Source organism: Erythrolamprus reginae, chromosome 2 (genome assembly GCF_031021105.1).
Source record: "Erythrolamprus reginae isolate rEryReg1 chromosome 2, rEryReg1.hap1, whole genome shotgun sequence".
Classification (NCBI taxonomy): Eukaryota; Metazoa; Chordata; class Lepidosauria; order Squamata; family Dipsadidae; genus Erythrolamprus; species Erythrolamprus reginae.
In genome coordinates this window covers 58,751,971-58,768,714 of record NC_091951.1, presented here as the reverse complement: position 1 = coordinate 58,768,714, position 16,744 = coordinate 58,751,971, and the positions used below count along the sequence as shown (strand labels likewise).

General features: G+C 40.8%; 1 protein-coding gene across 1 annotated transcript in view; it reads left to right on the top strand.

Moving 5' to 3' along the window:
• Positions 1-1,604: 1,604 nt before the first annotated feature.
• Positions 1,605-16,744, top strand: part of EOGT (EGF domain specific O-linked N-acetylglucosamine transferase) — a 54,655-nt gene continuing 39,515 nt past the window's right edge. Inside the window, exons 1-4 of the mRNA XM_070738194.1 lie at positions 1,605-1,742; positions 4,194-4,347; positions 6,266-6,490; positions 8,653-8,753. Coding sequence (XP_070594295.1) covers positions 6,281-6,490; positions 8,653-8,753 — 311 coding nt within the window. The 5' untranslated portion in view covers positions 1,605-1,742; positions 4,194-4,347; positions 6,266-6,280. The remainder of the gene's footprint in view (positions 1,743-4,193; positions 4,348-6,265; positions 6,491-8,652; positions 8,754-16,744) is intronic.

Below are 16,744 nucleotides of genomic sequence, written 5' to 3'. Positions count from 1 at the left end.
GCCGGTGAGAGGAAGGAAGGAGGGAAGGAGGGAGGGAGAGAAGGGAAGGAGGGAGGGTTGCCATTGCCATTGCCGCCAGCGCTGCCCTGTGGGTAGCGGCGAGGAGCCCGGAAAAATCACCATTGCATTGCCAGCCTCCGAACTTGCGTCGCTCCACCTTCTGCGCATGTGCGGCCATGGAACAAAGGGCGCGCATGCGCAGATGGTGTTTTTACTTCCGCATCCAGTATAACGCGGAAATCGGTTAGCGCGGGAAGTCTTGGAACGTAACCCCCGCGCTAACCGAGGGATCACTGTATAGTTAAACTGAAAAAGTATTTGTGTATATGAAAAAGTATTTGTGCCTTTCTGAATTACAAGCTAAAGAAGATATGCAGTACTTAATTTTTTTTATTATGCTGAGATAAATAGAATGACAATGAAACTTAAAGATAGGGAAGAATCTGAATATTATAGTGTTCAGATTAAGTTTTATAACTGGATAGAAAATGAATATAGATAGAAATTTATATAGGATTGCATTGGCTTTTTTGGTTCCGCTGCACATTGCTGGTTCATATTTAGCTGGTTGTCCACTAGGACTCCAAGATCCCTCTTGAAGACACTGCTTGGTTTCACCCAGTTTATATGTATACAAGTTCTCCAAGTTTTTAATTCATAAACAATTTCAACTAAATGGGACAGAAGATTTTCCTGGATATATTTCACTAAAGAAACAAATAATGAATCCAAGAATGAAGAAGACATTACTAGAAGAGTTTTGAATGAAAGCACACAAACAACAACCAAACAGGACACTGAGGTCTTTGTTTCAACGTACATTTTCTGAAACATTAATTGTATTCACTACAATGAATAACAAATACTGACATGCGATTGTTTCAATTACTGTCTTAATAGTATTCCAGTCATGGATATTATAATGTCACATGTATTTAAGTCTCATTAAGATTTAATGAGTGTATTAGTGTATTTTAACACACCGGTCCAAGATTGGGAAAACCCAGGGTGATTTGGGCAAATCATTCCAAACTTTCCAACCTTGCAAGATTTCATTCCATACATTTAAGCTCCGTCTAGTTACCTTCTCTTATTCCTACTTGATGCTTATTGAAAATATGCCCTAATATTAATTCCTCCCCTTTTAGAAAAAAGTAGCCCTCGGTCTCCCTGGGTTTTTTTTTTCTTTTTTAATTTGTTTGGTATTCCAGTTTATTAAAATTGGGGACATGCCGTTTTAAGACTCCCAAGGGCTCGGGCATCCTCCGTTATCACGTGAACGTGGGAAAGCCTCCGTTCACATCCCAGAGAGCCGCGGCGGCCGGTTGCCAAGGAGAGGCCCTCGTGAGAGACCTACAAGCAGCCTGTTTGGATGCCGAACCTCCCGGCTAAAACCAGCTTCAGACTCTCCGGCGCGGCTCTCTTGCCCTCGCAATCCTCGGGGGGACGCAAGGACGGCGGAGAAGCCGGCCGGGCTCAGCCCTCTCCCAGCTTCCCCAATTGTGCATCCCCAGCAGCGCGGCTTGGCTTCCGGAGGGCCGAGCCACCCCTGCGGTGGCTCCTCCTTCCGCGGCTGCCATCGGGGCTCCCTGCCTTCTTTCCTCGCCGGGGGTGGGAAGGAAGGCGCGGGCCGCGGTCGGAGAAGCTCCGCAGAGGCGGAGTTCGGCGAGGTGCTTCTGATCCTTTCGGCTCGCCTTGGCGCGCTTTTCCCCGGTGTTGGAGAGTTTTTGGTGCGTCTCGGTGTAAGTGTGTGACTCTCCCACGACGGGCGCTTGGGACCTTCCCGCCTTTCACCTGAGGGAGGCTTTTCCTCTGGGGGTTTCACTCGTCCCCTCAGGCACTTGCAGCGCTTTCGCTCCATGCCAGCCTCATGGAGGAGAACCAAAAAATATATATAAAAAATCGCTTGTTTGGCTTTTCTCCTTTCGTAAAATGGGGCTGGCAGGAAATCTCATTCATCTCAAGCTGGTGCGTTTGCAAGATCCAAATGAGAGATCTCTCTCCCAGGTCTATCGTCTCCATAAAGAGCATTGCTGATTTCAGGGATTGGGCTTTCTGTTGCCAGAAAATGCCTTCCTTGAACAATTTTTCTCTAATTTTTCCTTGCTCTTTTTAAAATATTCTCAGAAAGCTTGCCTACTCTGTGAAATATGTTAAAGGGTTAAATATGTTAAATAAGGTTCAGGAGGAAAGTGTTTTTAATAGGAAAGTGGACACAAGAACAAGGGGGCACAATATGAGGATAGTTGGAAAGATCAGAAGCAACTGAGAAAATATTTTACTAGAAGAGTAGTAGATGCTTGGAACAAACTTCCAGCAGTCATAGTTGGTAAATCCACAGTACAGTAACTGAATTTAAACATGCCTGGGATAAACATATATCCATCCTAAGATAAAATACAGGAAATAGTAGAAGGGCAGACTAGATGGACCAGGAGGTCAGTCTTCTATGTTTCTAACTCTTTATTATTTGTTTTATTTTGTTTTATTTATTTGTTTTGTCATGTACGTATTGATGGTATGCAAATATATAACAATATTCATATATATGATACTAGTGAGAAAAAAACATAAGGACAGTGGACTGAAGGCATGTTGGTGCACTTATGCACGCCTCTTACTGACCGCTTAGGAACCAGATGAGGTCAACAGTGTCATGTACGTATTGATGGTATGCAAAGATATAACAATATTCATATATATGATACTAGTGAGAAAAAAACATAAGGACAGCGGACTGAAGGCATGTTGGTGCACTTATGCACGCCTCTTACCGATCGCTTAGGAATCAGGTGAGGTCAACAGTGGATAGTCTAAGGGAAAAGTTTTGGGGGTTAGGTGATGAGACTACAAAGTCAGGTAGTGAGTTCCATGCATCAGCTACTTGGTTACTAAAGTCGTACTTCCTGCAGTTGAGTTTAGAGCGGTTTACTTTAAGTTTGTATCTGTTGTGTGCTTGTGTGTTGCTGTGGTTGAAGCTGAAGTAGTCATTGACAGGAAGGATGTTGTAGCAGATGATTTTATGGGCTATGCTTAGGTCATGTTTAAGGCAATGTAGTTCTAAGCTTTCTAAACCTAGGATTGTAAATCTAGTTGTGTAGGGTATACTGTTGCGAGTGGATGTGTATAGGGCTCTTCTAGTAAAGAATCTCTGGACATGTTCTAGAGTGTTTATGTCTGAAATGCTGTGTGGGTTATTACCACTGTTTTCATTATTAAAATTTTCCCAAGCTGCTGGTACAAATATCTTGGATTACAGACTTCCTTATTCACTTATCGGGATCTGTCCTAGGAATGATAACTAAAGATCTGTATGTGGCTTTTTGTATACTTAGGCTTCCATTGTCCCCTTCCTTTGTTGTCTTTGGAAACTTGTCTCTCGTTTATGGAAACCTTTCTCCTTCCTCTCTCCAATTCTGCAGTGCTAACTTTTGAATGGTTTATTGCTGAGTTACTCCTGTAGTTATTGTACCTTGTTCCCTGTGCCGTAATCTGAATTTACATTTTAGAATTTGATAGGGAAAAGTGAGATATTTTTCAGATGAATAGAACAATATAAGATACAGTATATAAGAGGGCACTGAGGTCTTTGCTTCAACATACATTTTCTGAAAGATTAATTGTATTCACTACAATTAACAACAAATACTGAAATACTGTACAATTGTTTCAACCACTGTCTTAATATTATTTCAGGCATGGACAATATTGTCACATGTATTTCAGTCTCATTAAGATTTATAGTTAGTGCATTTTAACACATTGGTCCAAGATTGGAAAAACACAGGGTGCTTTGGGCAAATCATTCCAGACCTTCCTCCCTTGCCAAATTTTAAGATGGTTTCGGCTACATGTGGTTAAATTGGAGTCAGAGTTTGGGAACTACAAGAGTAAATATAGCAAAGGCTCCAAGAAGAACTTTAGAAGTCAAAAGTGTGACTTTAAAATTTGGAAATAGCTATAGACATGAGGAACATTGAGGAAGAAAGGACACAACTTCTGTTTACCTGATTTTATGTATTTATTTTTATTTATTAGATTTGTATGCCGCCCCTCTCTGCAGACTCGATAATACCATCTTGGAGATGAAATAAATGTTGTAATGAGAAAAATGCAGTCTGCAGTCTGTTCCCAATATGATTGGTTTGGTTTTGTACAGTTTGTGAACTCAACTTTTTTGATTTATGACACAGGATTTGGGGAATAAATCCCTAAATTTCACTGAATGGATGATTAAGTAAACCATAATTTTGGCTCTCCAGTTTTGGATCTGACACCGGAGAAAAGCAACAGACCTCTTTCTAAGCAGTGTGTGAAGCAGTGTATGGACCTAAAAAGGATAGAAAGGTATGTTGGTGCTCATTAGATTCAAGTTTGTTTTCTTTTTCTTCTTTTTTCTTTTTGTATTTCACATCTTGATTAATTTTTTCTTACTATTTCTAACTCCTTTCCGTATTTTGCATAACACTTCTTAACCTGAAAGGGTATAGAGGTAATGGCATGGATGGATGGATAGGTATTTCTCTGGCTAAATTAAGTAAACAGGAATGCTGATTGTTGGCTTGGCTTCCTGTCCCATTCTGGTTCTCTCTCTGCAAATCCATCTCTATGAAGAGAAAACCCAAAAGATAGAATTAGAATTGTAAAATGATCACTTTGAAATACCGAGTCAACGTTTGAATGCCTGCAGGTGGTTAAATTTCATGCTTAAAAGGAAACATAGTAAACGTTCTGCATATGTCATATACTATGGAATAGAAATCAGTTATTTACAAAGCAAATCAAGTTAGGCTAAATCTAGATGAGGGGTTTTTTTGGTTGAGTTTATACAACGTGTCAAGCCCAATTATGGCAAAAAGGTCATAAAATGGGACAAACTCACTTAACAACTGCCTTGCTTAGCAATGGTCACAGGTTAAGGACTACCTATATGTGGCATACTTTATACATTAGTGCATAAATCAATTAAATGATTTTTATTGCTTTTGTTACTTTTTAAAAATCCAGCATTTAATTAAATCCATCTGTTTATTTGGGCTGTCATGTACTTTTTTTTCTCATCCAGTGGGTTAGTGTTAAGGTTATTAACAGTTACCTCTGAAAGTTTATGAAGTCTTACTGTAATCACAACCTAGGTATTATATTAATTAATTGTGTCTGCTGTAGGCAAACACGTTTCATACATTAGATTTTCACACTAGCGGTGAACAAAAACAAAAATGCAAGAGCTAATTTTATTACACAAGTTTTTTTCTCCATATTACTAATAATAGTCTATTGGCATTGGGTGAGAAATAAATTCAAACAAAGGTCTTTTTTTTAAAAAAGTTAGTAAATCCACATAAAAGATGTAAGCCTATCCAGGTGTATTTGTGAAAATAACTCCAGATACTGTTTTGTGAGAAGTTTGTATCAGGTCTGATCCAGCGATGAAATCTACTTAGTTTTCCTACCAGTTTTGAAGTGCATGCTTTGTGGGTATGCACTTTGCGCTTTGCATGGGCGCATTATCACCCTCTGTGCGTGCGCAGAGGGTTAAAAACAAGAAAATGGAGATGGCCAAGTGGGTGGAGCCTTGTACTGCTGCCACTACTGGTTCTCTAAACCAGTGTTTCCCAACCTTGGCAACTTGAAGATATTTGGACTTCAACTCCCAGAATTCCCCAGCCAGCAAATGCTGGCTGGGGGATTCTGGGAGTTGAAGTCCAAATATCTTCAAGTTGCCAAGGTTGGGAAGCACTGCTCTAAACCACTGGCGACCACTGCTACTGATATGCCCAAACTGGGCCGAACTGGTAGCATTTTACCTCTGATCTGGTCTCTCCTCATTTTCTTAAAGCAACTTCTTGCAATTGAGTTTGACTGCCTTTCTTTAATTATAAGGCTAAATGTCAATTTTTTAAAAATGCACATGTACAGCCCTGTTTTCAGAGATAAACAAGATAGACATTTTATGAAATTTAATACACTGCCTTATCAGATGTTTCTGCACTATGTTTATTTTGCTTTCCATTCTTTTTTAGAAGCAGAGAAAATAGAACTCTTGGGAAACCTACATAGTTTCTTCTGCCTGATTCCCAAGAATCTCTTGGGGATGACACATTTCTCTTACTCATTGGTTTAGAATCTATAATATTAATAGTATGCCAGTGTCAAGAATTTCTCTGATGTCAGGGAATATAACTGCACGAGTTTAAAAATAAGCGTTTAAGGGCTGGTGAATTGTTATACTACAGCCCATAAATCTTTGGTGTGTTTACTTTAGGTTTTTCCCACTGCCATGTTAATACTGCTTACGTTGGGAGCTCTATTTCCAAAAATAGTGGCCAGGGGACCAGACGGACACCTTCATAATGGCAGCAACGTTTTACAAGAGCCAAGGTATTCCTATGAAAGCATCATGTTGCCAGAAGAACACATCCCATATTTTTTACACAATAATCCAGGCATTGCCAGTGCTTGCAGGAAAGAACATTTTTGCCCATATAAAGTAAGTACAGTATTCCTTTTCCTAACCCAATGGAGACTTGCTTCAGTCTTAGAATCGTATCAATTAAAAGTGATGCAAACATTAGATGAATTCCAATTTTTAGCTTTGGTGATAGAATCATTGCCATTGAAGATACTAGACCAGGGATGTCAAAGTTGATTTCATCGAGGGCCATATCAGGGTTATGTTTGACCTGGGGTGGCCAGAGTGGGCATGTCTAGCTCAATGTCACTCATGTCTGGGATGCCTGTGGTGGACCGAGTGCTCTGACACAGAAAATGGGCTCCATGGCTCCATTTTTGGCTGCAACAGCCTGTTGCAACCCTCTGCTGGCAAAAATGGAGCTTGGAACAACCCACACGTGGCCCTCCTGAGCTCTGTTTTCACTGACAGAGGCACCACGGGCCAGTTCTTCTTTGTTTCCAGAATAGCAATAGCATTTAGATTTATATACCACTTCACAGTGCTTTACAGCCCTCTCTAAGCAGTTTACAGAGAGTGAGCATATTGCCACCAACAATCTGGGTCCTCATTTTACCGACCTTGGAAATATGTCTCCAGAGAGGGGCGGCATACAAATCTAATTAATTAATTAATTAACTAACTAACTAACTAACGAACAAACAAACAAACAAACAAACAAACAAACAAACAAACAAACAAACATGAAAGCTGAGTCAGCCTTGACCCCATGAGCCAGATATAAGCACCCGTGGGCCAGATCCAGTCTCTGGGCCTTGAGTTTGACACCTCTGCACTAGACAGTGGATCCTTATTCCATGATGACAAAAGAATAGAAAAACAATAGGAATAAATGGATATTGTTCACAATGGAGAAAAATGCAAAATGGGTGCCCAGTGAGCTGTAACACCATTCCCCTTGGGCGGCATAGAAGTCAAATAAACAAACAAACAAACAAACAAACAAACAAACAAACAAACAAACAAATAAATAAATAACTAGGCATTATATATATGCCCCACTTTCTTGGCCTTCCAGAAAGATGTAAAAAGCTGGTTCTTTCTGTAAAATGAAGTTGGAAGTTGGGAAATAATACATTGGAGGAAGAGGTTGGAGGCATCTAATTCCCCCCACCCGCTATGTTTTCTATTATTGCTTTTGCGAACCTGCCAGAATTGTATTTTTTAAGATGAGGGGGCATTGTATGTGTTGATATAACAGTGGTATAATGTATGGCTGATGACACTGAGTAACATGTTTACTTTGTTATATGTATTTATTTACTTACGTGTTAGAACACGCTTCCCTGAACTTCAGATTGCAACATCCATAATATCTGGCTAGAGTGGGTTTATAAGACAGTTTGAAAGGCTGTATTAGAGTGATACTTCTTTTTTTGGTAGCCTGGTGGGCATAAATATGATACATTTGTAGGTATTGGTTTTTTTTTTGTAAGCAATGAATATAACCGTGATGTCGAACCTATGGCATGGGTGCCGCAGGTGGCACGTGGAGCCATCTTTGAGGGCACGCAAGGCGTTGCCCTATGTCAGCTCCAGTGTGCGTGCTGGCCAGTTGATTTTGGGCATTCCATAGGGCAGGGGTGAGGCCCTTTTGTCTCTCACCAGGCTTCAGGAAAGCTTCTGGAGCCTGTGGATGTTAAAAAAACTCACCCAACAGGCCTACTGGTTGGGCGTTGTGCCATTTTTTGCCCTCCATAGGCTTCCTGAAGCCTGGGGATGGTGAAAAATGACCCAACTGATCCAACCGGAAGTTTGTTTCTGAACTTCCAATAAGCCCGTTGGCTCTATTTTTTGCTTCCCTGGACCCTCAGTAGGCCAAAAACAGCTTCCTCCTTGCCCAATGGTCCTACCGGAATCTGAAAGTTTCAGTGAGGTCTGTATTTGGGGTAGCAGGGGTGGTTATGCATGCATGAGTGGGGAGCATTGCATTATGGGTGTGGGCACATACATGCACGCTATCACTCACGCGCATGCCCTTTTGGTACTCAAGCATTATATTCACTGGAATATAACATAGATGCAGTTCTGATTTTTTTTTATTTTTTCTTTGCAACCCCCTCAAGATTTAAAAAAATGTTTAATCACATTTTTCAAAAGCAGAAATTGATCATCTTAATTGCACAACTGGGTAAATTAATCTTGTTTGCATCATTTTAATGGTAATTCTGTATTGACAGAAACATTTGAAGAAATTGAAAGCTTGTTGGGGTTATGAGAAATCCTGCAAGCCAGAAAACAGGTTTGGATATCCAGCGTGTGATTATGCTGAAATTGGGTGGTAAGTGTGAAGAAAATGGATGAAGTAAAATTTCATATAAATTTCACTGCTTACATATTATGTACCTACTGAACACCTGAACACATATTGTGAGTATTGCAAAATGGTTACTGTTGAGTGCTTATGCATTCAGACAATGTCTGCACAGGATGTTGATATGGATGCTTTAGAACAGTGTTTTTCAACCAGTGTGCCGGGGCACACTAGTGTGCTGCGAGACATGGTCAGGTGTGCCGCAAAGCTTAGAGAGAAAAAAAGCAAGAGAGAGAAAAAAAGAGAGAAAGCAAGCAAGAGAGAGAGAGAAAGAAAGCAAGAGAGAGAAAAAAAGAGAGAAAGAAAGCAAGAGAGAGAGAGAAAAAAAGCAAGAGAGAAAAAAAGAGAGAAAAAAAGCAAGAGAGAGAAAGCAAGAGAGAGAGAGAAAGAAAGCAAGAGAGAAAGAGCGCGAGAGGGCTAGAAAGAGAACAAGAGAGAGAGAAAACAAGAGAAAGAAAGAGAGAAAGAGAGAGAGAGAAAGAGAGGGAGGGAAGGAGAGAGAGAGAAAGACATAGAGGGAGGTAGGGAGGGAGGGAGAAAGAGAGCAAAAAAGAGGAAGGAAGGAAGAGAAAGAAAGAGGGATGGAGAGAGAGAGAAAGAAAGAGGAAAGAAGGGAGAGAAAGAGGGAGGGAGAAAGAAATAGAGTGAAGGGGAGGAAGAGAGAGAGAGAGAGGATTTTTTTGTCCAAACTTTTTTTAGCCGCCGCCCCCTCCCTGCTCAATGTGCCCCAGGGTTTCGTAAATGTAAAAAATGTGCCGCGGCTCAAAAAAGGTTGAAAATCACTGCTTTAGAAACTTGTCTTTAAAAAAAAAAAGAGATTCTTGATTTTTTAAAAAAGACAACCCACATTTGAATTATAAAGTTCCACTTTGGCTAAGTTTTGTAATGTGGAGATCTCTGTCTTAAAGAGTACTGCAGAGGTTTAGCAACACGGAATCTTAAAATTAGTTGGATTTGAAAGGAATTGTTGAATGACTATTCCTGTTTATTTGGAAAACTTTTATATTGAAAAATGAAGATTGCAGAATGTTCATGGAAAAACAAAGTTTTTAAAAGCACAGGTAATTGGGGAAAGACTGCAAGAAAATGCTCTCCCTTTCCCACTGGTGTATTGAAGATGCAGTTTTCAGGCCACAAACCCTGAATTACAGTTGAACCCAAAATTTCAGCTGCTATGCAAGACAGTTATTCAGAGAGTTTTGAAACATTTTATGATCTTACTTGATACAGTTGCTAATCAAATCACTGCAGTTGTTAACTTAGTAACAAAGTTGTGAAGTGAATCAAGGCATTGCAACCATCATAAATGCATGCCAGTTGCCAAATTTTGTAACCATGGGATATTGCGACAGTCATGTGTGGAAAAACGATCATAAATCACTTTTTTTTCCAGTACTGCTGTAACTGAACGGTTGTAAGTTGAGGACTACCTGTAGCTGGGAAGGAAAACCTATTTGTTTGCTGGCAGGAAATGGGTGATGAAGAAATGAATATGGCCAGGGAAGACTAGAAAATGGTGCTGATAATACGGTGTTGATAAAATGGTGTTGATAAATAGGACAGATACAAAAATGGCAAGGAGGGAGCATTTTATCTGAGCCCCTTCCTTGGTTTGTTCATCGCATTCTTTCTGTTCTTCACTTTCACCCTTCAGCGGAAATGAGAAAAAACCCTTGGATATAAAAAGACAGAGGAAGCTTCTTTTTTATGAACAGACCATTTCCTCATTCACATGAACAAATGGCTTTTGAAAGTTCCCATGAAGGGAAGTGAGGCCAGTCCAAACAAATCCAGGAAGTGGCATCAGTCCATGCAAATTAGTGGCAGAATTGGGATTGTGATCAGGGCAGCAGTATGCCCACGAACATGTGTGCAAGCTAGTGTCTTCCACTTGTTAAGATAGAGAACAAGAGAAGTGTTAATTTCTGATACTGAAGAGACTGGGAGACAAGGAGTAACTAGCAGCTCTTTATAATAAAAAAATAAGTAAGTAAATAAATAAATAAATAAATAAATAAATAAATAAATAAATAAATAAATAAATAAATAAAATTATAGGAGTCATAGATCCAGGAAAGGAACCAGCCGGGAAGCTCTCGTTAAATAGAGGGCTGCCGGCTGGTTTAACCCAGTGTTTTTCAACCAGTGTGCCGTGGCACACTAGTGTGCCGCGAGACATGGTCAGGTGTGCCGCGAAGCTCAGAGAGAAAGAAAGCAAGAGAGAGAGAGAGAGAAAGAAAACAAGAGAAAGAGCGAGAGAGAGAGAAAAAGAACTAGAGAAAGAAAGCAAGAGAGAGAGAGAAAGAGGGAGGGAAGTAGAGAGAGAGAAAGACATAGAGGGATGTAGGGAGGGAGAGAGAAAGAGCAAAAAAGAGAGGAAGGAAGGAAGAGAAAGAAAGAGGGATGGAGAGAGAGAAAGAAAGAGGAAAGAAGGGAGAGAAAGAGGGAGGGAGAAAGAAATAGAGCGAAGGGGAGGAAGAGAGAATTTTTTTGTCCAAACTTTTTTTACACCCCCCCCCTCCCGCTCAATGTGCCCCAGGGTTTTGTAAATGTAAAAAATGTGCCGCGGCTCAAAAAAGGTTGAAAATCACTGGTTTAACCAATCAGCAGTCTTGGTTTTCCTGCTTCGCAGAATGGATATTTATTTTATTTAATTTTATTTAATTTTATTTATTTATTTTAATTTTATTTTATTTTATTAATTATTATTTTTTTAAATTTAATTAATTAATTTATTTATTTAGTTATTTATTTAATTGTTTATTTAGTTATTTATTTAATTGTTTATTTAGTTATTTATTCAAACAAATATAGGATTGTAGTTTGTATAAGCATACCATAAGTGGTAAATAATGATAAAAGAAGACAATAGGATAGTAGGACAGGGACGGTAGGGACAATGGTGTGCTTATGCATGCCCCTTGGAGTAAATAGTCTCACACTATTCAAACCTTAATATATAGCAAAGAAAGATCTTATTTTGGTTAAAACTTAGAAAATTTAGTTGCTGAGGGAGGTAGTTTATTGTCTCCATAGAGAAGGTTAATAGAATAGAATAGAATTTTATTGGCCAAGTGTGATTGGACGCACAAGGAATTTGTCTTGGTGTACATACTCTCAATGTACATAAAAGAACATTTCATCAAGAATCATAAGGCACACTGGTAATGCGCTGCGCATGCAGCTTCTGCTCCTGATGTGCTTCTCCTGGTGTGCTGTGCATGCAGCTTTGGGTCTCTGGCATGCATGTGCATCCTGGCACGATTTTGCTTCTGCGCATGCTCAGGAAGCAAAATTTTGTGGGGCATGCGCAAGTGTGAGATTTTGGCAAATTTTTTGCTTTTGCACATGCGCAGAAGCAAATCTTGTGTGCGTATACATCCCCTTGCAATATTTTGCTTCCTGAGCATGCGCAGAAGCAACGTCTCACTGGGACACACATGCGCGCACACCAGAGACCAAATCTGCACACACAGCTCCAGTTTTACTACCGGTCTGGCGTCCTCATCCGTACTGGTAGGAATCCGATACTGGGTACAGCACTTAATGATAGTCCAGGTACAAATAAGCAATGAAATCATATTAGGAACCAATCAATATAAATTGTAAGGATACAAGCAACAAATGTATAGTCATACTGTCATTTTTGGAAGGAGATGGGTGGTAGCTTCATAAGTGCCCTGCAATGTTCTAACAAGTGAAGAGGGAAAGTCTTCGATCTTATAGGCATGGAACTAGGCATACACATACATACAATTCATCAATCTGGGACCACAACTCTGTAGATTATGGATTTGGTAGTTTCTTTCTTTCTTTCTTTCTTTCTTTCTTTCTTTCTTTCTTTCTTTCTTTCTTTCTTTCTTTCTTTCTTTCTCTATCTCTCCCTCATTTTCTTTCTCTCTCTCTCTCCCTCTCTTTCTTTCTTTCTTTCTCTCTCTCTCTCTCCCTCTCTTTCTTTCTCTCTCTCCCTCTCTTTCTTTCTTTCTTTCTTTCTCTCTCTCTCTCCCTCTCTTTCTTTCTTTCTTTCTTTCTTTCATTCTCTCTCTCTCTCCCTTTCTTTCTCTCTCTCCCTCTCCCTCTCTTTCTTTCTTTCTTTCTTACTGTATTTCTCTCTCTCTCTCTTTCTTTCTTTCTCTCTCTCTCTCCCTCCCTCTCTCTCTCTCTCTCTTTCTCATTCATTCATTCATTCATTCGATTTTTATGCCGCCCTTCTCCTTAGACTCAGGGTGGCTTACAACATGTTAGCAATAGCACTTTTTAACAGAGCCAGCATATTGCCCCTACAATCCGGATCCTCATTTTCCCCACCTCGGAAGAATGGAAGGCTGAGTCAACCTTGAGCCAGTGATGAGATTTGAACTGCTGGCCTACAGATCTACAGTCAGCTTCAGTGGCCTGCAGTCCAGCACTCTACCTGCTGCGCCACCCCAGCTTCTTAGAAGTAAATCTTTCATATCTGAAGAAGTCTCAGGCATTCCGGGGTCTTCCAATCCTGAAGGAGAAAATCTTGCATTCGGACCACCTCATATGGATTCACATCAAGAAACAACCGATTTCCCCCTCCCCACCCTGGAACATCATGGCATTGAGGAGATTCATCAAAGTTCAGAACGAAAAAAATTGAATTCTTTGTTCTTGGATCATTTCCTTTTAACAATATTCCTTAACATAGCCCAATATGTTTCTGGCTTTATGACAATTGTAATCCACTCTGGATGAGAGCTGGGTGAAACTTTATCTGCCACCTTTCTCTATTTTTTAACCTTTTGGTATTTCCCCTGGATCTGTTCCAGAATGGGAAGGAGAACAACAAAGGCGAATATTTTTGCTCTTAGATAATGTTAGCTAACATTCCCATGATCCGTAGCCAAAAAATTCTTCATACTTTTCAACAGAGGTCATTCTATTTAAATTGCCCACTTACTGCTTCCCTTAGGTCAACTCCAATACTAAACATTCCCATGTTTATTTTATTTTTAAATATTCAGTGATGCATATATACATTCGAAAATGTGAGAAGGGTAGTCATTGTTTGGGATAGCTTTTAACCTTTCTGATTTCTTCCACAAATATATATTAGAGGGATAAAGCAACTATTGCATATTAAGGGTCTACTTTATACAAGAGAATAATTTAGCAATGGGTCATTCTTTGTCAAGTGGACCAGTGTCCCCACTCAACCACCTTCAATTTCAATGAAACTTTGCACATATATTCCTTATGGCAGTGGTTCTCAACCTTGGGGTCGGGACCCATTTGGGGGGGGTCAAATGACCATCTCACAGGGGTCGCCTAAACCATGGGAGAAGACAAATTTCCAATGGTGTTAGCAACTAAAGCTTCTATTCTGGCATCTCGGAACATATTTTGAAGTGATGTGCCGGGGCCTGGAGGCTGTTGGGGCCTGGATGGGTGTCAACAGACTCAAGCTCAACCCGGATAAGACGGAGTGGCTGTGGGTTTTGCCTCCCAAGGACAACTCCATCTGTCCGTCCATCACCCTGGGGGGGAATTATTGACCCCCTCAGAGAGGGTCCGCAACTTGGGTGTCCTCCTCGATCCACAGCTCACATTAGAAAAACATCTCTCAGCTGTGGCGAGGGGGGCGTTTGCCCAGGTTCGCCTGGTGCACCAGTTGCGGCCCTATCTGGACCGGGACTCATTGCTCACAGTCACTCATGCCCTCATCACCTCGAGGTTCGACTACTGTAATGCTCTCTACATGGGGCTACCTTTGAAAAGTGTTCGGAAACTTCAGATCGTGCAGAATGCAGCTGCGAGAGCAGTCATGGGCTGCTGATCAGTTTCCGGTCACAATTCAAAGTGTTGGTTATGACCTTTAAAGCCCTTCATGGCATTGGACCAGAATATCTCCGAGACAGCCTCCTGCCGCACGAATCCCAGCGACTGATTAGGTCCCACAGAGTGGGCCTTCTCCGGGTCCCGTCAACTAAACAATGTCGGTTGGCGGGCCCCAGGGGAAGAGCCTTCTCTGTGGCGGCACCGGCCCTCTGGAACCAACTTCCCCCGGAGATTAGAACTGCCCCTACTCTTCCTGCCTTCCGTAAACTCCTTAAAACCCACCTTTGCCGTCAGGCATGGGGAAACTGAAACATCTTCCCCTGGGCATGTCTAATTTATGTATGGTATGCTTGTGTGTATGTCTGTTAGTATATGGGGTCTTTTTTAAATCTTTAATATTTTAAATTGTCAGATTATTTATGATTTGTTTCCACGTGTTGTGAGCCGCCCCGAGTCTTCGGAGAGGGGCGGCATACAAATCTAAGTAATAAATAAAATAATAAATATTTTTACAATCCAACCAATCAGGTGTTAATAGGGGGTTGTCCCTCTGACCTCTTGCCAATCAGCTTAAAGATCTGTTGGAAGAATTGGCGCTAAACTTATAGTTGGGGGGTCACCACAAGATGAGGAACTGTATTAAGGGGCCATGGCATTAGAAAGGTTGAGAACCACTGCCTTATGGTATAAAACTGAGGTGTGCAAAATTTTAGCTCCATATCCTAAAATTTTGGGCACCTCAGTTTTATACCATAAGGAATATATGTGCAAAGTTTCATTGAAATTGAAGGTGGTCGAGTGGGGATACCTGGTCCACTTGACAAAGAATGACCCCAATCTGAAATCCATACTATTTAATCTCTAGTAAAAAAATTGGCCAGAAAAGACTCTAATACTGGGAAATATGGAAGAAAAAAGAAGAGGATGATCAGCAGTAGGGTTGACAGACTGTGTTACAAAGGAGAGACATGATCGCAGTGTTTCAATATTTGAGGGGCTGCCACAGAGAGCAGGGGTTCAAGCTATTTTCCAAAGGCCAATAATGGATGGAGAATGGACAAAGAGAGATTCAACCTAAAAATGAGAAATTTTCTGACAGTGAGAACAATCAACCAGTGGAACAGCTGGCCTTCAGAAGTTGTGGGAGCTTCATCACTGGAAGCTTTCAAGAAGAGATTGGATTGCCATCTGTCACAAATGGTGCATGGTCTCCTCTTTGGGCCGGGGGTTGGATTAGATGACCTACAAGGTCCCTTCCAACTCTGTTAATCTATACCTGGTGATAAATCACATTGAAAGACTAGAAAGGCCAAATTAGGGATAAATCATCATAGAGAAGATCTATCTATGTGCTTGCTAGGTGTCAAAAACAACTTGATGACACATAATCAATCAAAGAGTTGGCTATCATTGTCTCACTTTGGCAGCTGAGCACACTTGGACTTTTGTAATATCAGTCTAGAATCCTGAGGTTGTAAGTCGAGAAACACCACAAAAGCAAAAAAAAAACCATACAGAAGCTACATATTACTGCCAAAAAATCTGCATGTTTGTGTGCAGGTAGCCAACATGTATCCTTTTTAAGGGTTTGTTTATTTTTTTGTTTTAATCAAGGTATCCATAAATGTTATTTTTCCTGCGTAGAGGGAGAACAATGGAAAACAATGCCCTTTTCATTGCTTCACTATTTTAGGGCATTGTTTATAACAGGAGTATCAAACTCAATTTCATTAAGGGCCGCATCAAGGTTGTGTATGACCTTAGGGGTATGTGGCCATGTTTTGGCATGGCCAGCTCAATGTCACTCATGTCGGCAGCGCCTATAGTGGCCTGAGCGCTCTGCCAAGGAAAATGGGCTCCCGAGTTCCATTTTCTGCTGCCATGGCCTCCTGCAACCCTCTTGGGAGACTATTTGCTTTGGCAGAGTGTCAGGTCCCCCGACGTGAGTGAGCTCCATTTTCACTGGTAGAAGCATTGCAGGCTGATTCTTCACTGTTTCCAGGATGGCCCTTTGGGCCCTGCCCGGCCCCTAGGCCTTGAGTTTGACACTCCTGCTATAGATAGTTCTCAACTTACAACATTTCAATGAGTGACCTTTCGAAGTTATGACGACACTGAAAAAAAGTGATTTATGCCCATGTTTTACACTTCAAACC